Below are 24,089 nucleotides of genomic sequence, written 5' to 3'. Positions count from 1 at the left end.
CTGTTTCAAAATATAACCCCCCAATTTTGTGACACCTCTTCCATCAAGAGGTAAAGTCTATTTCCTCATCCCCTTGAATCTGGGTAAGCTTATGACTACTTTAACCAATAGAACACAGTGGAAATGATGTAGTCACAAGGCTAGGTTATAAAAGGCGATTCCGCTTCTCCCTTGCCCTCTGGGATACAGGTTTGGTGCTCTAAGACATAATATGAGAAATCCAACTGCTCTGCTGGGAGGAAGCTAAATTTCATGGCTAATTGCCAAGTCATCCCGCCAAGGCACCAGCCATGCAAGTGAAGTCTCTCCCACACCCAAATTTGACTCTCAAGTCTTTCTAACTGAGGTCGTCAACGTTGTTAAGCAGAGATAAGTCATTCCTGTTCTGCCTTAACCAAATTCCCCACAGAATCCACAAGTATAAGAAAAATAGTTTTAATCTGCCAATTTTGGTAATCGTATAATTTTTAGCACCACTAACCAGAACAATGTCCATATAGGAAGTAAAGTGTGGTACAGTGTCACAATCTCTCAATAATATTTTGTAGTTTTATACTGATTGACAAAAAGTTGTCTACATATACTAATACTTTTTTCAAGGACAGTATGAACCTTGTTGGTTAAAGCAATTTAAATTGGTTAATACAGCCTTCCTCCATTAGAATATAAACTTGATAAAGCAGTATGCACTCCTGTATCTCCATGATCTAAAACAATAAATGCCACATCTTAAAGCTTCGAACAACAAGGATATACAATAAAACTTTAATTGTTGTTTTCCCCAAGCAGTAGGAGTATGTGAGTAATTTCATATCTTTATACTTTCCTAACTCATCTGGGTTTTTTTTTTTTTAAATGATCATCTACTACTTTCAAATTTATACTAGGAACATAAATTATTTCTAGTAAGAAGACTGTCACATTAGGACAGTGTGTTAAGAACATAAAATACAATTCAGGAGCTACTTTCTTTTAAATATAGTTTAAAATTGTTACATGTGGTCTTTTGATGTATAATTACAAATAAGTTTGCTCAGGAAATTATTGTTATATATTCATCATCAGTAAAGCGATTGCTCTTATTCAGACTCAGCTACAGGGTAACCAATAGCATACCTGTTTGTTTTGCAGAGCTCGCTGGAAAAGTCGAAGAAATGCAGCCAAACTAAAACGGTACATGTTATTAATTTTGGACAAGTCAGAGATAATGAAGTACATTCTACTGGCACTCTCTGCCAGAGGAAGATAGGCATCCCGCTCCTGTGGATAATTAATTGGGAGGAATAAAAAATCTGAGTAATAGTGCTTTACTGCCACCTACAGACCACTATGCACATATCCAGCTACAGCCTTACTATTTGTACATACACCCAACAAATGAAGATGACAAATACAGAATTTTAAAACTATAAGGAATAGTAGCATGATCCAGTTTTTATTTTTATGAAACTGATGGCAATATATATTTAAAGACTTCTCTACCCCTCATATTACAAAGTTAGAAGTGGTTCATGGATTGACCTTAATCAGGAGCAAGAGCACCTGTATTAGGGGAAGAGGGGAAAGTGCAATTTTTGATTTCAAAATAGAACCAGTTTGAGTAATGCAAAAGGGCATGGCACTACTAGGCTAGGCCTGCAGCAGAAAAAAGTGAGAACTATGAATCTAGTGTATGAGACTAGTGTCAGCAAGGACATTGATGTAACTAGAGCAAAGAAGACTGTAACAGAGGGACACATTAAGATAATAAAGTACCTAACATTGCAGAACATAAGCATAGGAAGAGCCAATAACCACAGGGGCTTTGATTCTGACTGAAGGTAAAGGATGATAAAAATGAGAGGATGCTAGGATTAAATGGTCTTATGGTTCTGAATATAACTCTGAGAAGACTTGCCATGTCATTCTGATCAAAGCACTAGGATTACAAATATGACACTTGTAAAATTATGCCTGTGTCTCAGCAATGCCTGTTAAGAAAAAGAAAGAGATTTCAGACCTCTTTTGGTACAAATGACAGTTGTGACATCTGCAAAAGTTTAGAGAAGGTGGGATAACTGGATTAGAAGCGAGCTGTAAGTTTGCTCTTATTCTAGTTTCTACAGAGCTCTTTTTCAAATGAAAAAGTAATAATATATCATTGTAAAATTTTAGCAAGGGTTGAGAAACACAAATAAAAATTTGAAAAATTATTGAGGTGAATGGTAAAAAATTAAAGATGTCAAGGAAGACTAATGTCAGTTTGGAGCCTGCAAATTGAGAACAACATTAATCTGCTTGGTTGTCTGATTTTCTTCAAGCAAATCTCAGTCACCAAAATGTAGCAGAGGAAAATATATATTGTACTAATAGAGGGCTGAAATTTTACAAAAGGAAATATCAGAAAGAGTTAAAAAGGATTTTAATCATTTGTAAGAAAGTAGTTCAGAGACCATCACAATCACATAGTCAAGAATAAGCAGGTAAAAAAATAGCTTATATATCTTTTAATTAATATATTTAACTTGCCTTAAGTTTCAAGAACAACAAGGATGCTTTAACAGTAATATTCAATAGGCTCATTATATATTTCAATACAAAACTATCGCTCTAGAACTTCAGATAGTGTTATACCACTGACCCAAGATGGCAGAGGAGTAAGTGGAAGCTACCTTAACTTCCTCCCAGGACCCAACTGGAATCACAACTAAATTATAAGAAAATGATCCTGAATAACCAAGTGAACAATAGCTAGAAAGAATCCTTATAACCACGGACAGACAGAAGAAGCCACATCATCACAAGAAGACTGGTAAGGAGTGCAGAGGAGGTGCAAGAGGACTGGCTGGGCTCCCACAGGTGGCAGCTGAAGTGCTGGAGGGATATTTCAGCGGCTGGGGGTTCCCCCCGAGAAGTGTGTGGTCTAAACCCCAAGTTGGGCTCCCCACCCTACAGCACCAGCACTGGGAAAGGAACCCAAACAACATACAGCTATGAAAAGCAGCAGGGTGTCTGCCCACCAGGGAGAGACAGCTGGAGACCAAGACAGCCTGTTAAAGGGGCCAATGAACAAAACTTCATATGCAGCCACTTACCCTGGGCTCCAGCAGACGAAGGGCAGAGTGGACTAGAGACATGTGGGGAGAGTCTGGGGCTAATGGCTCTGAGAACTGAAGGAAAAGCCATGAAGATCCCTGTGCTGACTCATCCCCTATACTGTAGGAGTCATCTTGCTCAGGCAGACCACTCCTCTCCAAAAGGCATCAGCTTGAGGGGAAGCAACAGCCCCACCCACCAGAATTACTCTGCCACAGGCTGTGGTTCTTAAACCTGGTAGCTGAAGAGTACAGCTAAAATACATTCACGAATTAATCCAATAGAAAGCCTGCAGGAAGAGACAGATCAATGGGAATTCTGAAATTATAGCTGACACTCCCCCAGGCCAGGTACTGATAAAAGCTGGCCTTTGTGGCAGGCTGGTTTTTTCTGCACACACCTAGGCCCAGCAGAGGAAACAACAAGCTATGTATGGCTGACAGCTCCAAACAGGTTGCCCAGGGCCAGTCACAGGCAGGGGTTAATAAGGCCCGCACCAGCGTCTTGCAGATCTAACTAATACATAAAAACAAACACAAAGAAACAGACAGAATGGGAAAACAAGGAAACAGGATCCAAACGAAAGAACAAGAGAATTCTCCAGAAAAAGAGCAGATGAAATGGAAGCAAGCAATTTATCAGACAGTGTTTAGAGTATAAGGATACTCAACAGCATGAAAAAACACATTGAAACCATAAAAAAGGACGAGTTGCTAATAAAGAATGCAATATCTGAAACAAATAATACACTGGAAGAAATAAAGAGTAGGTTAGATGAAGCAGAGGATCGGTTCAGTGACCTGGAAGGTAGAAAAAATGCCAAAGCATAACAGCAAAAAGAAAAAAGAATTCAAAGGAATGAGGAGAGCTTAAGAAACTTTTGGGATAACATGAAGCATAACAACATCCACATTATGGGAATACCAGAAGGGGAAGAGAGTGAGCAAGGAATCAGGAATGTACTTGAAGAAATAATGACCAAAAACTTCCCTAGTATGGTGAAAGAAAAAGACATTAGTCCAGAAAGCTCAGAGCCCAGAAAAAAGTGGGCCCAAAGAGGCGTACACCACAACAAATTATAATTAAAATGACATGGGTTAAAGATAAGGAGAGAATCCTAAAAGCCACAAGAGAAAATCAGGTAGTTACATACAAGGGAGCACCAATTAAACTGTCATCTGATTTCTCAACAGAAACATTTCAGATCAGAAGGAAGTGGCAAGAAATATTCAAGGTGATGAAAAGCAAAGACCTACAGCCAAGGATACTTTACCCAGCAAGGCTGTCATCTAAAATCAAAGGAGAAATAAGGGGCTTCCCAGACAGGAAAAAGCTAAAGGAGTTTGTTACTACCAACCAGTACTGTAACAAATGTTAAAGGGCCTGCTTTAAGAAGAAGAAGAGAAAAAAAAAAAAGAAGAAGAAGAAGAAGAGAAAGAGACCCATTTCTGATCAAAAGATAATAAATCCCTTTCAGACTGAAAATAAAGGAATTGAAGAAGATATTTCATGCAAATGAAAAGGGAAAAAGTTGGGGTAGAAACAATTATATACAACAAAATAGACTTTAAAACCAATGCTACAGCAAGAGACAAAGAAGGATACTACATAAGGATAAAGGAAACAATCCAACAAGAGGATATAACTCTAGTTAACAATTATGTACCCAACATAGGAGCACCTAAATATGTAAAGAAAATCTTGATAGAAATAAAGGGAGAGATTGACAGAAATACAGTCATAGATGGGGATTTTAAAACCCCACTGACTTCACTGCATAGATATTTCAGGCAGAAAATCAATAAGTAGACAGCTGCCTTAAACAACACACTAGATGAAATGAATTTAATTGATATCTCCAGAGCATTTCACCCCAAAGCAGCAGAATATACATACTTTTCAAATGCATATGGATCGTTTTCTAGGATAGACCATATGTTAAGAAGATTGAAATCATATCAAGCATCTTCTCTGACCACAACGCTATGATACTAGAAATCAATCACAAGAACAAGACTGAAAAACACAAAGATATGGAAGCTAAATAACATGTTATTGCATAAGGAATGGGTCAACAACATGATCAAAAAAGAAATCAAAAGATATCTTGAAACAAATGAAAATCAGGACACAACAATCCAAAATCTGTGGGACACTGGGAAAGCAATCCTAAGAGGGTTATTCATAGCATTACAGGCCTATCTCAAAAAAAAAAACAAGAAAAAGCTCAAATAAACAATCTAACTTTATACTTGAATGTGAAAAAGACAAAAAAACAAAGCCCAAAGTGAGTAGAAGGAAGGAAATAATAAAGATCAGAGCAGAAATAAACGAAATGGAGTCTAATAAAACAATACAATAGATCACTGAATCCAAGAGGGAGTTCTTTAAAAAGATAAACAAGATTGACAAACCTCTAACCAAACTCACCAAGAAAAAAAAAAGGACCAAAATAAGTAAAATCAGAAATGAAACAGGAAAAATAACAACTGACACCAAAGATCTACAAAGAATTTTAAGAAAATATTATTAACAACTACATGCCAACAAACTGGACAACCTGGATGAAATCGATAAATTCTTAGAAACAAACATACTTCCAAAACTAAATCAGGAAGAATCAGAGAATCTAAATATAGACAGATTACACACTGTGAAATTAAAGAGGTAATCAAAAAGCTCCCAACACACAGAAGTCCTGGACTGGATGGCTTCACATGTGAATTTTACCAGATCTCCTAGAAGAACTAATACCTCTCCTTCTCAAAGTATTTCATGAAACTCAAGAGGAGGGAAGGCTCCAAAACTAATTTTATGAGGCTAGTGTTATCCTTATTGCAAAACTAGATAAAGACACTACAAAGAATGAAAATTATAGACCAATATCCCTGGTGAATGCAGAAACTAAAATCCTGAACAAAACATTAGCAAATCAAATACAGCAATGCATCAAAAAGATCATACACCATGATCAAATGGGATTTATTTTGGGATGGCAAGGCTGGTACAATATGCACACATCAATAAATGAGATTCACCACATAAACCAAATAAAGATAAAAACCACATGATCGTATCAATAGATGAGCAAAAAGCATTTGATAAACTCCAACACCGATTTATTATAAAAACTCTCAGCAAAGTGGGAATAGAGGGAACATACGTAAACATAAAAAAGGCCGTATATGACAAACCCACAACCAGCATCATACTCAATGGGCAAAAACTAGAAGCGTTCACCTAAGCTCGGGAACAAGACAGAAATGTCTGCTTTCACCTCTTATTCACCACAGTCCTGGAAATTTTAGCCACAGCAATCAGACAAGAAGAAAGAAAAGGCATCCTAACTGGAAAGGAAGAAGTAAAACTGTCATTATTTGCAGATGACATGATACTCTACATAGAGAACCTCAAAGATTCCACCAAGAAACTACTAGAACTAATTAATGAATTTGGTAAAGTAGCAGGATACAAAATTAAATCCAGAAATCAGTTGTATGTTTATATACCAATAATGAACTAACAGAGAGAGAAATTAAGAAAACAATCCCATTCACAATTGCTTCTAAAGAATAACAGGAATAAACCTAACAAAGGATGTAAAAAGACAAGTACTCGGAAAATTATAAGACACTGAAGAAAGAAACGAAGAAGATACAAATAAGTGGAAGCACAAACCGTGTTCATAGGTAGGAATAATTAACATCATTAAAATGTCCATACTACCCAAAGCAGACTATAGATTCAATTCCTATCAAGGTTCCAACAACTTATTTCAGATACCTAGAACAAATATTTCAAAAATTTATATGGAACTACAGAAGGCGCCACATAGCAACAGCAATCCTGAGAAAGAAGAACCAAGTTGGAGGATCACACTATCTAATAATAAAACTATACGGTAAGGCCATAGTAATCAAAACAGCATGGTATTGGGTCAAAAAACAGACACATAGATCAATGGAACTGAACAGAGAGCCCAGAAGTATACCCACACCTTTATATCAATTAATATTTAACACAGGAAGCAAGCACAAACAATAGGTTAAAGGTTGCTTATTCAATAAATGGTGTTGGGAAAATGGACAGAAATGTGCAGAAAAATTAAACTAGACTACATTCTTACACCACACACAGGAATATATTCAAAATGAATCAAAGAGTTAAATGTTAAGTTCAAAACCATAAAAGTGCTAAAAGAAAACATAGGCAGCAAAATCTTGGACACTGCTCACAGCGATATTTTATCGAATATATCTCCCAGGCAAGGGAAAGAAAGAAAAGAAAGAAATGGAAGGAAGGAAGGAAGGAAGGAAGGAAGGAAGGAAGGAAGGAAGGAAGGAAGGAAGGAAAGAAGGGAGAAAGGGAGGGGGGGAGGAAGGAAGGAAGGAAGGAAGGAAGGAAGGAAGGAAGGAAGGAAAGAAAGAAAGAAAGAAAGAAAGAAAGAAAGAAAGAAAGAAAGAAAGAAAGAAAGAAAGAAAGAAAGAAAGAAAGAAAGAAAGAAAGAAAAAGAAAGAAAGAAAGAAAGAAAGAAAGAAAGAAAGAAAGAAAGAAAGAAAGAAAGAAAGAAAGAAAGAAAGAAAGAAAGAAGGAAGGAAGGAAGGAAGGAAGGAAGGAAGGAAGGAAGGAAGGAAGGAAGGATGGAAGGAAGGAAGGAAGGAAGGAAGGAAGGAAGGAAAGAAAGAAAGAAAAGAAAGAAAGAAATGGGACTACATCAAACTAAAATGCTTTTGCACAGCATAGGAAATCATCAAAAAATAAAGACAACCCACAGAATGGGAGAACATATTTGCCAATGCATCTGATAAGGCATTAATATCCAAAATTTATAAAGAACTTACAAAACTCAACACCAAAAAAGAAAAAGAAAACAACCTAATTAACCCTTTGAGGGCTATGTGTAATTCAAAATTTGGATCAACATGAGAAAAAATTATATCAATATATAACCTGAGGTACAAAAAAAAGAGAACAAAACATAACACACGAATTATTCCATTGTTATTTACATTTATAGCCATTGAAAAGAGTTGCTGGGAATGACACTGGCACTTTTTGGAAAATTTGTCAGCATCGTTCACAGTGACGTTGGCACTCAAAGGGTTAAAAAATGGGCAAAGGACCTAAATAGACACTTCTCTAAAGGGGATATAAAGATGGCCATTAGACATATAAAAAGGTGCTCAATGTCACTAATCACCAGAGAGATGCAAATTAAAACCACAATGAGATATCACTTCAAACTTGTCAGAATGGCCATCATCAACAAATCAACAAACAAGTTGATGGTGAGGATGTGGGGAAAGGGGAACCTTCCTGCACTGTTGGTGGGAATGCAGATTGGTGCAGCCACTGTGGAAAGCAGTATGGAGATACCTCAAAAAACTGAAAATGGACCTGCCTTTTGACACAGCAATCCCACTTCTGGGGATATATCCAAAGGAACCCAAAACACTAATTTGAAAGAACATAAGCACCCCTGTGCTCACTGCAGCATTATTTACAACTGCCAAGATATAGAATCAGCCCAAGTGTCCATCAGTAGATGACTGGATAAAACAATCAAGTGACATTTACACAGTAGAATACTGCTCAGCCATAAAAAGAAGGAAGAAGAGGAAGGAGAGGAAGAAGAGGAAGAAAATTTTACCCTTTGTGACAGCATGAATGGACGTGAGAACATTACGCTAAGTGAATTAAGCCAGTCAGAGAAAGATAAATACCATATGGTTTCACTCATATGTAGAATTTAATTAACAACCTGAACAAGGAAAACGGGGACAAACTCATAGATAAGAGAGCAGGATGACAGCTAAAGGCATGGGGGAGGTTAGAGAGTTGAAGGATGGAGCAAAAAGGAAAAAGGACAGACAGACATGGACAACAGTGTGGTGATTGCAAGGGGGAGGTGGGCATAAGGGAACTAAATGTTAATGGAAAAAAATACAATAAAAACATTATCTCTGGAATCAGTAGAACCCAGCAGGATTCTACCCTCCAGCCCCCCAAGATCTCATCACCCTCCCTATAATAATAACAATCAGACCCAAGGCTATGTTTTTTTGAATAGCTTTCTTTTTTGGCAATCATTGTTTCTATTGCACATTTTAAATAATATTAACACAAAAGTTTAAGAAAGCATGTATAAGATCACAAAGAGGAAATAATTACTTGATCAAGAAAAACTTGGAGTTTGTAAGATTCTTTAAGCGACTCTTGAATAAGTGCACTGCTTGCTTTTGTCTGATTCAAAGATTCAATCAAATCCATATTTTCCAAAATATTGCCTTGAGATGTGGCAAGTGTCTGTAGAAAAATTAGCAAAATTACATTAACATTATTACATATATTAGTCAATTTTAAAAAACCTCATATTAACTTTCATTAACTAAATGATGTTTATGTTAATGTATAAGAATTTCAATATTTTACAACCTATAAGAACGATATAGGACATCTTTATCCTATATCATCAAAGCAGTGCACATATATTAATTTTATCAATCAAACAGAAAATTACTTAAAGTTACAAGTTAAATCATAATTCCTGCTATCTTTTAATGCTTCTTTGAAATTCTGAGCATATAAAAAGATAATTAATTAATGAAGTAATCTAGTCTAAAGACAGTATTTGTTTAAAAATTGCTTGTCTTAAAACATTATTTCCTAAAATCTTATACTCCAACATATCTAGTTTTTTGTTTGAAATTTGATTTTAAGATATATATTGATATGTCTTTGACAAAACCAAAAACATGTTGAAAGTACTATTAATTTAAAAAAAATAATAATACTTCCTTATATTCATTAAAGAAAGAAATATAATATAAAACATATCCTGAATAACTAAATTTTACCTCTAAAAGTGATTCCTCAAGCTTGGCTAACTGTATTTTCTTATCTTCTTCCTTTTGTAATAGCTTTGTTTTCTGTTCCTCTAAATCAGGTTTTTCATGCTGAATAGTTAAAGCCAGAAGCTTAAATAAAAATTTAAGATCAAGGTTATTCTTTTGATCAAGTTCAAAGAAAACAAAACAAAAACTTCCCACACACAGGCCTTATGTTTGACCAAGTACTACAAGTATCATGATACCATATATTCATTTTATTATTTCTAATTTCATGAGACACCTTCACAATTTTTTTTGAGAAAAAATAAACTGATTGTTAAAATGTTAAATATTACAAGACAGATATAAGAAATTGCATTATTTATCATATTAACATGAAATATTTAGTTCTAAAATTGGATTACATATATAAACTATGGAAGCTAGCATTTTTTCATGGTTGAGTATTCACACAAAGAAATGAGATATGTTACTTAAAAGTACTTTGACATCAAAGTAACAGTGAGATATCACTTCATACCCCCTAGTATGGCTATAATTAAAAAGACAAATAATAACAAGTGTTGGCAGGAGTGCAGAGAAAGTGGAACACTGATACACTGTTGGTGAGAACGTAAATAGCTCGGCCACTTCGCAAACTTTGTTCTTCCAAACGTTAAGTTACTTTTAAGACTCAGGACGACACTGAAAACATTAGTGAATTCACTTTAAATGGGTGAACTGTCTTGTATGTGAATTAAGTCTTAATAAAGCGCTTTCTAAAAACTGCTGTGTCAAATTCTTAATTTTGAAACTTCTAATTAGGGAATGACACTGCATATCATAAAATGTATAATTCAAAGTCTGCTATATAAGCATCTTCTATTAATTTTTGTTAAAGATCTAAATAGCCACTTTCAACAATTACTATGGAGAGCTTTTAGATAATAGAAGCAATTTCGGCCCTGGCCAGGTGGATCACTTTGTTGGAGCACAACCCTGTACAGCAAAAAGTTGCGAGTTCAATGGCCTAGATGTATACAGGAGGTACCTGCTCAATGTCTCTCTCACACTGATGTTTCTCTATTTCTCTCTCTTTCTTTCTCTCTCTCTCTCTCTCTCTCGCTCTCTTTTTCTCTCCTCCACCCTTACTCTCCAAAATCAATATACATATACTCAGGTGAGGATTAAAAAAGAAGTAATTTTGTCAATTAATTCTGCCACATTATGAATTTGTCCCTTGTTTCACTTATAAGAGATATCAAGTAAGTCAAAAGATAATATTCATAAAAATGTATGTAGTGAGTTATATAAGAAAAATGTTTTAAAAGGAAGTTTATAAAATTACAATATATTTGCACACTACCATATAAATCAAATGAATATCTACTATTGTTAGATGCATAAAAAACAGGATGACACTCAAAGTCATCAGGTATACCTTTAAAGAAAAAAATGAATAAGTATATAAGTAAATGTCTAGACATTGAAATTTATTTTATTTTGAAATCCATACAGTAATAAACCATACATAGATAAAGGAAATTCAAAGATGCATATGTTCTGGTGGGGAAAAAATAAAGTTGAATGGGAACCAAAGATCCTGCACTAGTTTAATACGTTAATTACATGCAATTTTCATATTTAAACTTCATTTTTTATAATTAAAAAAATAAAGTAGCTGATCTTAACTTCTAAGATCCTTCCAGTTTTCACATTCCACCACATATGAAAGAAATAGTTAAAGTCATACCAAAAGAATCAACAATTTGATGTTATTAACAAATGCACAAGTCTAACACAAATGATAGATGAAATAAACCCACAAGACTTACACTAACTTTAAACTATATTTTCAAAAGAGTAAATGCTAATGAGTTTAACAAAATAGCTTCCCATTCAAAATATCTAATGAGTATACAAAACGAAAAAAGATTTCTAAGGTAAATAATGATAGATGTATACCTGTCCTTGTAATCCACTTCTTGTCGTAGTAAAGTTAACCTCAGTAACAATGGAAGCTGCATCCGGCGGAATAAAGGGATTTGGGTTTCTCGTTGACAAAAAAAGGCGAAATTCTTCATTGTAGTCAATCATTTTCTCACCTATTTGTACCACATAACGTGGTCCTATTTTTTTAAAATGACACAATTAGTTGGTCTGAATATTCTGTATCTTGCTACATGACATAAAAATATAATCTTCTGGTATTTCTAAATATAGCTTATATTATAGGCTTTCCAACAGAGTCCAAAAGACAGCAAAAGTTAGGCTACCCAAGGTACAATTAACCAGAATGCTTTAGTAACTGGCACTTACGCAAGCAATTGTAAGTAATGATCAGTAAGATGTCCCTGGGATACTAAAGCATCAAAAAAGTATGTATACTTCCAATCAATATGGTTTTAATGTTAACTATGTTTCATATTCTAAATTCTTCCAAAATATATAATAAATTACAGATTACAAAAAAATAACTCAATTATATATTATTCTGTATTTCTAAATTCATCAGTTAAAAGTGTTTATTAAACTTGAAGATATAATACTAGGAGACAGACTTAACTGGTAAAAACCTATGATTATCAACATATGAGTAATTACAAAGTGACCATTAATTACATCAAGAAAGATTTATTAAGAGAGCCATACACAGGTAATTCATGACAAGAAGTTAAACTAAGAAAAAACAAGTTCAGCCTTATAAAGGAGTACATTCTAAAATAAAAAACAATGATATTTATTATACAACATATAAAGAAATTAACAATTATACCCATAACTTATGATTTTAAACTGACAACAAATAATTGATTTTTGAATACAAAATACATATCTTCAAAGATGATTTTCAAAGGTTAAGAAAAACATTGTAAAGAATTTTTAAGAATACCAGGATAAATTTTACAATTTTACTTAAAAACTTTATGTTAATGAGAAAACAATTTAAAAAGCACTTTGTGATAGAGGAAGTACTACTGCCCCAGAAAACAAAATCAAAATAATATTGAACTTTAATCATTATCGAGAAATACAAATGTAAAAGTCCAATGTAATACTTCTACAATAAATGGAATGATTCAAGAAAGCTTATGCAAAATAAATGCAAAGAAAACCAACCCTCATGCCATCAGAGTCAAACACCTAAAAGCTAATGACAAAGAAACATGTTATGGCATCCAGAGAAAAACGACACATCGCCTAGAAAGAAGCAACAATAAAACAAGCAGGTTATTTCTCAACCGTAATGACATAAACTAGATGATAATGGAATAAAAACTTTAAAGTACTAAAGAAAATAACTGTTAACCCAGAATTCTATGACAGACAAAAAGAAAAATCCTTCAAAAATGAAAGAAAAAGAAGTTTGTTTTCACTGGGCCTTCAGGAAATGAAATATTCAAGTGAATCATTTTGACAAAAAAAAAAGGATAATTCAGGTGGAAATGAGTAGATAAATGGAAGAAATGCTGAAAGAATTTAAGAACACTAGAAAGGGTAAATATGTATAAGTATAAATTTTAAACACTATTATGAGGAGCAAGACAATGTATCACAACAAAAATGTAAAGGCAGGCAGGGGATATGTGGAGTTCAAGTGCAGTACTGGAGAAGTGGCTAAGTATTTATTTGTATTAAAATAATAAGTCAAAGATGTGCATTGTTATATGTACAGGAACCATTAAGAAATCATAAAAAACTGACTAAAAAATCAAGTTTATTTGAAACCTGTATGTTATTGCATGAATTGGTTTACTGTATTAAATTACTATGTGTATGTGTTTGTGTATGTGTGTGTGTGTGTGTGTGTGTGTGTGTATATATATATATATATATATATGTAAGGTAAATAAAAATGCAAAACCAAATGATACCACAGATAAGAGGCATGCTTTATTAGACCAAGAAAAATTTGAAAGTAAAAAAATGGAAAAGAATACCATGCACACACTAACTCCCAAAACTTACTGAAACCATTCTAATGTCAGTCTAAAAAACTTCAGAAATTTCTAGGAATAAATTAGGACATTTAATAATGCTATAGGAAATAACAGGACAGGAAGATACCACATTTCCAAATATGTATGCACCTAAAAATATAGCTCCAAAATATTTAAAGTAAAAATCCACAAAACTAAAAGAAAAATGAACAAATTAAAAGTCATAGAGACTTTAAGATATCCTCTCAATACACAACAGAAAAAACAAAACACTAAAGACATGGACGATAACAATACACTTAACAAACTTTACCTAATTGACTTTAGAAAAAAATTAAAACAACTATTAGCAAAACTCACATAATTTTCTATTGTACATGGAATATATATGAAAATTAACCAATGTCAGATCATAAAGAGAGCTTCAACAGAATTCAAAAAATCTGAACACTTCAGAATAAGTTCTCTCACCACAATGGAGTTAAGCTGAAAACCAGTTACAAAAAAGGTAACTAGAAAACCTCGAACTCCTTGGAAACTAAACAATATCAAAAAATTGCTAAGTAATTTATAAATCAAAGTAGAAATCAAAATTTGTGGTATAAAGCTAAAAAAGGACTTAGACGGAAATTTATAAACATAAATGCATATATTAAGAAAAAGAAAATAATTGAATATCAATACTTTTCTGAATGTCAATATTTCCAATTTCCCTTTCAAGAATATAAAAAAGATGACCAAAAAAAAAAAAAACTAAGCAAGATAATATAAATGAAATATAGACTAAATATCAGTTTAAAAATACAATAGTCAGAGGAATGTAATGTACAGTACAGGGAACAGAAGTCAATAACATTGTTATATCTTTGTACAATGACAAAAGGTTATTAAATTTATCATCATTACTTTGTAAGGTATGCCAGTGTCAAATCACTGTTGTCCACCTGAAACTAATACAATATAGTATGTCAATTATAATTTTAAAAAATTATATGAATATACTGTTTCAAATACAAGCAATTATATATTTTTCATGATTGTTAATAGAAACATTCTATTAAATTAAAATGAGATACATACATGAAAAAATAAAATAATACAACTGAGAAAATCAACAAAGTTAAAAGCTGGTATTTTAAAAGATTAGTAGAATTGATAAACCCTTATCAAGTCTGATCAAGGAATAAGAAAAATTACCAAAGAAAAGGGAGACATGACAAAACCAAGGGAAAAACATATGACACTATTATATATATAAAAAAAATACACCAACAGATCTCACAATTTGGATGAGTGGAAAAATACAAAACAAAACAAAAACAACCTTAACTAAAGCTGAACAATACACAAAATATAGACTACAGACAAAACAATATAAAATCAATGCTGAAAGGGCATCAGGAGGTTTACTAGCATTTGCAATAAAAGACTGATCATCATGGGAAACTGCAGTGTCTTAGTAAGGAGGCATTGAGACGCTTGTCATAGGGTTTGGACTTAAATGATTTGGGAATGGTTCAAAGAAAGTGGTATTTTTCTGGGGAACGAGCACTATCAGAAATAGCAGACAATCTATGGTTGGTATCTAAATGGAGTAATATTAACTTATCATTGGTAACAAAGCAAAAGTCACTCAAATTAGCTGGAAGAGGAAGATGTTTGGTATGTTTGATATGGAAAGTATTCTTGTTGTTGTTGTTTTTTTAGTATTCTTGTTTTTGTGCTTAGATATCATTAAGGAAATAGAGTGACCTGTCTAACATTGGAGGTGAGAAGTGCTTTATGTTCAACAGAAAAACACCAGAGCCAAGCTAGTAGAGCCAGGACAGTTCCCAGCCCACAGCTGTCAGGTGCTGTTCTTTTATTCTCATTTGTGCAACGTACATATACAAGCAAAACTTATCTATACTATTATTATGCTTGTTGGGGGGTGCTTTGGGAGTGCTGATAAATCAACTCTAAATCTAGGTGCTTATACACACACACACATATACGAGGTATATTTCAATAAAATGTTAAAATTGAAAATTAATAGGTTTTCTCTGGTGAATAGGGTTAGTAATGAGGAGCGAAGGGACAAAAGACCACTGCCATTATGTACTGTATGATTTTGTAAGCATGTATTATTTGAATTTAACATATTTTTGGATGTAACATTTTAAAAAATTCAAAAGAAATGGCTTATTGTCTGAAAAAGACCCTTGTATATAAGCCCCATATGTTACTCTTAGAAAATAGGAGATGCGGAACTCTTAAGTCTAACACATCTTTAACTGCAGAAAGTCTTGATTTACATTGGAGTTAACTTATGATGGAATTAATTTTGATCAATTTTTTCTTCAGGACACAAAATCTTCACTGTGGTCCAGAGAACTATGAAGATAGAATAATTGGGTATAAGATTTGGTCTCCTGTTCTGTTTCTAGAGGAAGTCTTAACTTGTCTATTATCTTTGTTTCTTAAGCTGAATCAGGCTTGAGTATATTTTGTTTTGCCTTGTTTTGTTTGCTAAACATGTATAACAGATGTGAACATTTGTGGTACTTGTATATAAAGATATATTAATTGGATAAATTAATTGTAACACATTGGTGTAGTGCATAAAAATCAGCCAAAGATATAAGCAAGATCATTCCATAAAATGTGCCCAAATCCCGCCAATACTGAAATGCATAATGCCAGGAAATGAAAAAGAAATTAGTCTTTTTATACCAGGCAAGGGTTCAACAGAATTTTATCTGTCTTGATTTTGGAAAGCAATGTTGCATGAATAGTCTACTATGACCACTGAAGTTTAAAGGAGGAAGTGGCCACCATTGATTCTAAAGTGCCTGACATACCAGTGACTTTAAAGTTGTAATAACTGATAATTAGTTTGCAGACTTGAACATTGCTAATGATTACTAATGTTTTCTTTTTTTATACTTTTTGGGGAAGAAAACCAAAATCAGTTTATCGATTGTATGCAGTATATCTTAGAGGTCCAAACTCTTCAGAAATGTATTATCATCTGAGCTAGATAAATCTAGTACCATGTGAATTGCCATATAGGTGCAAACATTCCATTATATAGATAACATTTTGATAACAGTCTCCATTAAAAAAGCTGCTTACACTGAATGGTACTGAATACTACTTAAGCCTATTAACTAAAGATAAATGGTATTTAAATGAAGATAAATGTCAAACCCTACCTACCAAATAACCAAAGTGACATTGCCTAAAGAGACATTCCACAGCCCATTAAGAATAAACTGTTGGCTTTACAACCACTATCCACAAAGAAAGAAAACCAACTGAATACCTTCTTGGCCTATGAGAAGCAGTATTTGCATACTTGAAAACTTCAGTAAAGCTATTTATCTGATCAACAAACATGGGGCTATGTTTGAATGGCAGGTCCTGCAAAGTTACAAGAGGCCACTTTGGAAGTAAGTCAAGCAGTAGTAAATCAATACTTGCCTTTGATCCCTATATCATCAGATGGACAGATATACAGGTATTTACAAATAATCTCACAGATAAGCAAATTCAATGGATTATTACAGCCTTCTACTACCCATAGGTAAAATTTCTGGCAATCTACAGCACTGAATATTTTGTACTACAACTTGACTTCAAGTAATGAATGCCCTTGTCTATAAAGCATGCAATGCTAAGACTAACCAGAATATATCACTACAGAGATACATAGGTCACAACTAATGAGCTAGCTTAGGGTTTCTCAACCTGAACACTACTGACAATTTGTGCTGAAAATGATTTGCTGTGAGATGCCCTATACATTTTAAGATGTCCCTGGCACAGACTTCTTGTGTTGTAACAACCAAAAATGTATCCAGATGCTGCCAAATGTCACCTGGAGGACAAAATCACTTATGATAGAGAACCATCACTTATGATAGAGAACCATTGGTCTGTATTTAGGCCATCAGACCACCCAGATTTGAGTACCAAAGACAAAACCACATGGAGAGCCACCCTCTAGAAACTGATTAACAGTCACAAACTTAATGTACATACATATCCCCATATCAAGCTACCATGCCTAAAGTTAAGCATCTGGACTAAAAAAGCCAGCAAAGGAGTTCAGCTATCATCTCTACTATAAATCTCAGAACCATACTCAAATTCAACATGGAAATGAAATAACCATAATGGACTGGATGATAATGAAAAATACTTTTGACATTTATTGTTAGTAAAACTTAAACTATTTGCCAACTACAGCAGCCTCATTCTCAGCAACTTCTATATGGCTTGCTGATCCAGTGTTATTCAATTATTTACCAATTTAAAATGCTAATCTACCTTCAACTTGGGCTGAATAACTAGGCACACAGGAATCAGAAGTAAAAACCAATGAGAAATTGAGGAGGAACTGTACCTGGTTCCTTCTTTTTTTTTTTTTTTATCAATACACATTTGAAGGATTTTTGATCAGCATAAACTTGAGGAGGAAAAGCATTTTCTACTCCTATAATTTGTACCTGCTTTGATCTCAGTATGTAGAAAACAGTTCACATTGCTTAGATTAAGGACATTGGGATATAAGAAAAATTGGACAGAGGCTTTGTTTTATGGAGTTCTAGGACAATCATCCTCGGTCTCCAAAGGAAATATATGTCAAAATAGCAATTCATGAGGAGCTCAACACTCTGGAAAAGGACAAACTCAAGTATACTCAAGGAGAATAACAGACTTCAACTAATATGACATGAATGCATCCAACCCTGAGAGAGGGCAAAAAAAGGAAGGTGAGGGCAGAGATTAACTCTATTTTCATAATTATAAAATAAACAAATAGACTCAAACAGTCCTACACAACTATCTGGAATAGTGGCTCATAATGTGACCCAGTCATGATGTACAATATTATCACTTTTCACCAGATCCAGCATCTCAAATCTTGTCAATACCAATTCTCAGACAAACACTGACGTGAGAGACAAACATCGATCAGTTGTGTCCCATCCGCACCCTGACTAGGGATTAAACCTGTGACCTAGGTGTGCCCTGACCAGGAAACAAACCCATGGCCTTCTGCTGTACAGGACGACACTTCAACTAAATGAGGAACCTAGACAGGACAGGAGGTTTATATTTAATGAGCCCTCAAGGACCAGAATATAAACTGAAGAGAGTCAAATTCAAATGGCACTAAAGGTACATTTCCATAAACCCCCACCACAAAGATAGCATAGCATGAGCTAGCTCAACAGATCTGAGCACCAAGAGAGAATAGACTGAGACCATACTGAACTTTGGAAGGTAACTCCAGGTTACAAAGGCAGAAGTCCCACTGCTAGAGTTCCTTCCACAACATATCAACCACTACCAGGCCAAACACACTGATTTGTGGGGTATAGGTAATCAATGAACAGTGCATGCTTTGCTATTTCTTTGCTCTGCCCCATTTCCTCCAAATTTCTATTTAAACCTGTAGTGCTACCAGTGTGTGTGGTTAAACTATGTGTATGTATATAGAAGTACATGTCTTTATATGTATGCTGGTTCCTCTGAGTCTTCCTCATAAAACACCGGACCTGGGAAGTCTTGGAGACCCCAACACAGTGACTTTTCAATAAAGTCACTTTAAGAATTTGTTTACTTGCTGTTATTAGATTCTGATGACGTTACCATCACCCTCCCAAAAAGTTTCTAATACTTCCTCAGTCAGTGGCAAGACAAACTAAAGTCAGTCAGTTATGAAGTTAATTACTTTGAAAATTAAAAAAAAAAAAAAATTACTGTATGGAAACTAACACATATTTACCTTGAGCAACCAAATCTCGTCTCAATAATGGATAAAGAACAGGTTCTACACCATCCATCTCTTGTATAATAAGGGTTTTCCCGAAACGTACTGCCAACTCAAGAGCTGTGATAAAGTTGCTATCCTAAGAGAGTAAAAAGTATATTAATTCCTTTATTTCCTTAAGATTATAAGAATTCTTACAAATAATAAATAAAAATATTAACAGGAATGCTATGAATATTTTAAAATTTAATATGCATGTTAACAATTCAAATTATTTATGATTGCTTTTCTCGTTTTAAGTACTTGGCAATGAGTCAGTTTGTTGAATAAATTCTCAAATACATTTCATAAATAATTTAAATAGACATATAAGAAAAATAAGGATTTTTACATTAATAATAGAAAAGCATTTTAAAATTTTCCATTAGTTTCAAATTGGTGCAGAAACAAATGTTCAAATTCTAAATGCAATAAGTTACTCATCCAACTCTTAATAGGAACTATGTTGACCCTGGCCAGGTGTCTCAGTTGATTGGAGTGTCATGCCATACACCAAAAGGTTTGCAGGTCCAGTCCTGGATTGGGGTTGGGGTACGTATGGGAGGCAACAGAGAGATGTTTCTCTCTCACATGGATGTCTGTCTGTCTGCCTCTCTCTGCCACTTACTCTTTCTCTAAAAATTAGTGAACATAGCCTCAGGTGAGGAACATAGCCACAGACTGGCACTAAAATGGTGTGAGACCAGGGCATTACAGAATAGGAACTAAGGTATTAAAAAGTACCTCCAACCTTCCGAAAGCTTCACTTTCCCCAACTTCTCCCTTGGCAGTTAGCCCTGTTTGGGCATTCAAATAAAAAAAGCTCATCGCTTCTTGCCACCCCACTATCCATTTTATGACAAAGAGATGAGATTTTTTAATTTTAATGCTCTACTGGGCTAACGGCTGAGAGAGAAGTGGGGTTTTTGGATGGTTGGAGGTCCTCTTTAAGGTGGGGTTTTTAATAACAGGCATTGGGGGAGTTAACAGTTATCACTAGTTGTAACAGTCACTGAGAGTATTACTATCCTGGTTACAGGTTCTGGCAGACTACCCCCAGTGCTTGTTACAGCTAGTGGTACCCCTTAATCCTCTCAGTGCCTGTGTTACTACTAGAATAGTGAACCCACAATAACTCCCTTTATATACTACAAAAATACAGTCCTTTGGTTATTTTCAAAATCAAACATTGGATGGAAGAAAAAAGGCAAGATAATAAATTCTAGTAAACTTTTCTTTTTGTAGTAGGCCTAAACATAGTGAAAAGAATCTTTAGACAAAATTCTATAACCATGTAAGAATTCTGAGGCTTTCTGGCTAGGAAAAGAGTAGTTCTGAATATCAATCCAGGCTTCCAACTGTGGTTAAAATAAGTTAAATGTTTGAATAATTATTAAGATCTCCTACTGCAAACCATAAGTGACATTAAAATACTATGTATATTATCTAATTTACAATTATTCTTAACACACAATTGAGGTAAATATCCCCATTTGATAAGTGAAGTATGCTTTACAGAGGTAATTTTTCAATCACCTGAAGAATATCTATGAAAATTAATCATAGACTAGGACTTCCTCAAAAGAAAAAAATCTGGCCAAAAACAAATTTCTTTGCAAGATAAATATGACAGTGAGAAGTCATAATCCAAAAAAAAATATGATTAAATTTTAGTGACAATATGTCAAATCTTAGGACACATCAAAGATATTCTTGGTGAGTTATAGGAACAGGAAATTTTAAAAGACACTGAGAGAAACTGCGTATACTAAAAGTCCAGTTCTCCAAGCTAAATTAGTAACTCTCCTTTTTATAATATCTTATACTTGTGACCTTAATCATATTTAGTGTAAATGCTTATTAATTATCTCTCTAACCTATTAGACTGTCATTTCCATGAGGGCAAGAACTATGACTACTTTACTCACCATTAAATTCTCAGGGCTCAGATCAATGACCTGCACTTAAAAGGAAACAAATATTCTTTTTTTTAAATTGCATTTGAGAAAGGAATATCAATTGATATATTCTTGTATGTGCCCTGACCAGAGACAGGACTCACAACCTTGACATATCGGGATGATGCTCTAACCAACTGAGCTACCCTGCCAGGCTAAAAAAAATATTCTTATCCTTTTTTATAGATTAGAAAACTGAAGCTAAGAGAGTTACACTTCTTTCCCCAGATCCTAAACCAGGTAAGTTATAGGACTTAACTTTGAATCTATGTTTTATGATCGCAGACACAGAGTTCTTTTCAGCATAAGATGACATTACTAGTTGGTAACTAAATTAGAAGTAATACACACCTGCTGGTTAATAACTTCCAAATGCGAGTCTTTCAAATGTGTTTTTAACCATTCTGTAGCTTGGGAAGAAGGGTCTATAAGAAATGGGCATACTCGACTCTAGATAAAAAAATATTATAAGCATTAATTAAATGGAAATAATTTCATAAAAATTATGAATCAATTAGTAGTTTTTCTCTTAGGCTTGGGGAATACAAATATGCAACCATGAAGAAAAACTAAAGGTACTGTTTTTAGCTGCATCAGGAGCCATGTTAATAAATTTTAGAGTGATCAGTAATTAATATTAGATATTTAAATCTAACCACAGTAAAGTAAGTATACTCCTATATACTACATAGTAACAGACAATGTGAATTAACAATACAGTAAGCAAGAGCTCTAAAGACAAGTTATTGCATGACTTTATATATTCTTTGGCTGAATAAAACATAAAGGCTTTAAAAAGAGAAGTGTGAAGTAATCACAAAAGTATTACTGAAATACTTATCAATATAATTGCTTATATTTAAAACATTAATTCTTATAAAGCAGTACAGTTAATATTTCAAAAGAAGTGTCCTAGAAGAAAAAAATGACTTAAGTTATAATTTAAGATCTAATGAACTAAGAACTAAATACATTATAGAATACCCTTCACTAATTAAACCCTAAAACAAATATGTATATATGGTCTGTCTAGAACATATCCAGCCATGTAATATGAAAAATAGAGATATTTATTGAAGAAGATACAAGAAACATTGTACATAGGACAATGACACCTCAGTCCCCTTCAAAGTAGGCACCTTGGGACCTCAGTGTTCTCCCAATTGGTTCTAGCTGCCCTGTTATATTTTCCTGAATCTCATCAATGGTCTGAAATAGCTTCCCTTTCAAAGATGACTTTAGTTTTTGGAAAAGCCAGAAGTCGCAGGGCGCCAAATCTGGGCTGTAGGGAGCTGAGTCACCTGGGTGATTTGATGTTTCTCAAAAAAACTGCATGAGACATGATGCGTGAGTGGGCCTGTTGTCATGATGAAGCTACCAGTCACCAGTTGCCCATAGCTGCGGCCTTCTGAATCATATGAGTAGTTTCCACGGAGGCATGTTCAAGCTTAATGCAAAATCTGATGCAGATATGTTGCTCTACTTGCTCTGTCATTCTGAATGACAGCACACATGCTCACTCAACGGCATCTACTGCCCCCACTGACTAGTACAGTGAAGTCATCATTGTTCACACATGCACATTCCAGTCTACTCTCCTTGGCTGCCAGGTCACAGTGATATTGCCCAAACGGTTCTCATCATATTAACAATGGCTGGACTTTTTCCGGACAGACTACACACACACACACACACACACAAAAAAAAAAAATTAAAATATGTTTCAATATATGTAAATGTTAAAAGTCATCTAATAATCACTGTTACCTAGGAAATCAGAGTTAAATAATAATGATTGACCTAATTTTCTTTTTAATTTTCACATTTATTTGAAAACTGTCATATAGTTGTATAATATAGTGATAACACATGAAGTCTAAATGAAACATGAAGTCTAAGTGAAACAAAGACTTAGAACTGAGGCATGTCTAATAGGACCAAGATGTTGTTTCTGTGACATTCTGAGAATGAGTTGGGTAACGGAGACCACCTGCCCTAGGGGAGACCACCTACTCTGGGGACGAGGAGCATTTTACCAGCAACATTGTTTAACATTGCCAGCATATGGTGGTAATAAAGAGCTGAGTTTAAAAGAGCCTTATTATTGCTGTAAAATTCTTTCCAGACAATGCTCCCCCTTTTTTGCTTGCACACAGAACGGACTCCCACCACAGTTTCCTCAGTGTCACTACTTATGATCTTCCCCCAGCATCTATGTGTGGAAGTGCCACTTACTGCTCCATCATATAAATCTGCTATTCCCAGCAAAATGAGATTGTTAGTAAAGAGCCTCTTAAGTATTACTAACAATACTACACCTAGAATTTTAGATCTTATTTTATGTTAGCAATCAATAGCAAACATTGTGTACTAGTACACATAAGTGTACTAGATTTTGGCTAACCATGAAAATAAATATTTAAAAATTTTTATAAAGTTCTTACCCATGATTTCAAACCAATAATCTGATGCAGTGAAAAAAGAG

At 34.1% G+C, this 24,089-nt stretch overlaps 1 protein-coding gene across 1 annotated transcript in view; it reads right to left on the bottom strand.

Annotated features, from left to right (window-relative positions):
• LOC150019825 (cytoplasmic dynein 2 heavy chain 1-like) overlaps positions 1–24,089 on the bottom strand; it is a 287,287-nt gene that overhangs the window by 130,782 nt on the left and 132,416 nt on the right. The window contains exons 64-69 of the mRNA XM_090266701.1: positions 21,956–22,054; positions 19,623–19,746; positions 11,871–12,034; positions 9,933–10,052; positions 9,247–9,381; positions 1,117–1,260 (exon numbers count right to left, since the gene is read on the bottom strand). Of these exons, the coding sequence (XP_090122827.1) occupies positions 1,117–1,260; positions 9,247–9,381; positions 9,933–10,052; positions 11,871–12,034; positions 19,623–19,746; positions 21,956–22,054 (786 nt within the window). The remainder of the gene's footprint in view (positions 1–1,116; positions 1,261–9,246; positions 9,382–9,932; positions 10,053–11,870; positions 12,035–19,622; positions 19,747–21,955; positions 22,055–24,089) is intronic.

The sequence above is a fragment of the Furipterus horrens genome, unplaced genomic scaffold (genome assembly GCF_987537825.1).
Source record: "Furipterus horrens unplaced genomic scaffold, mFurHor1.1.pri manual_scaffold_2, whole genome shotgun sequence".
Classification (NCBI taxonomy): domain Eukaryota; kingdom Metazoa; phylum Chordata; class Mammalia; order Chiroptera; family Furipteridae; genus Furipterus; species Furipterus horrens.
The sequence above is the reverse complement of the archived record's forward strand: the minus strand, read 5'-3'. Positions and strand labels throughout refer to the sequence as shown.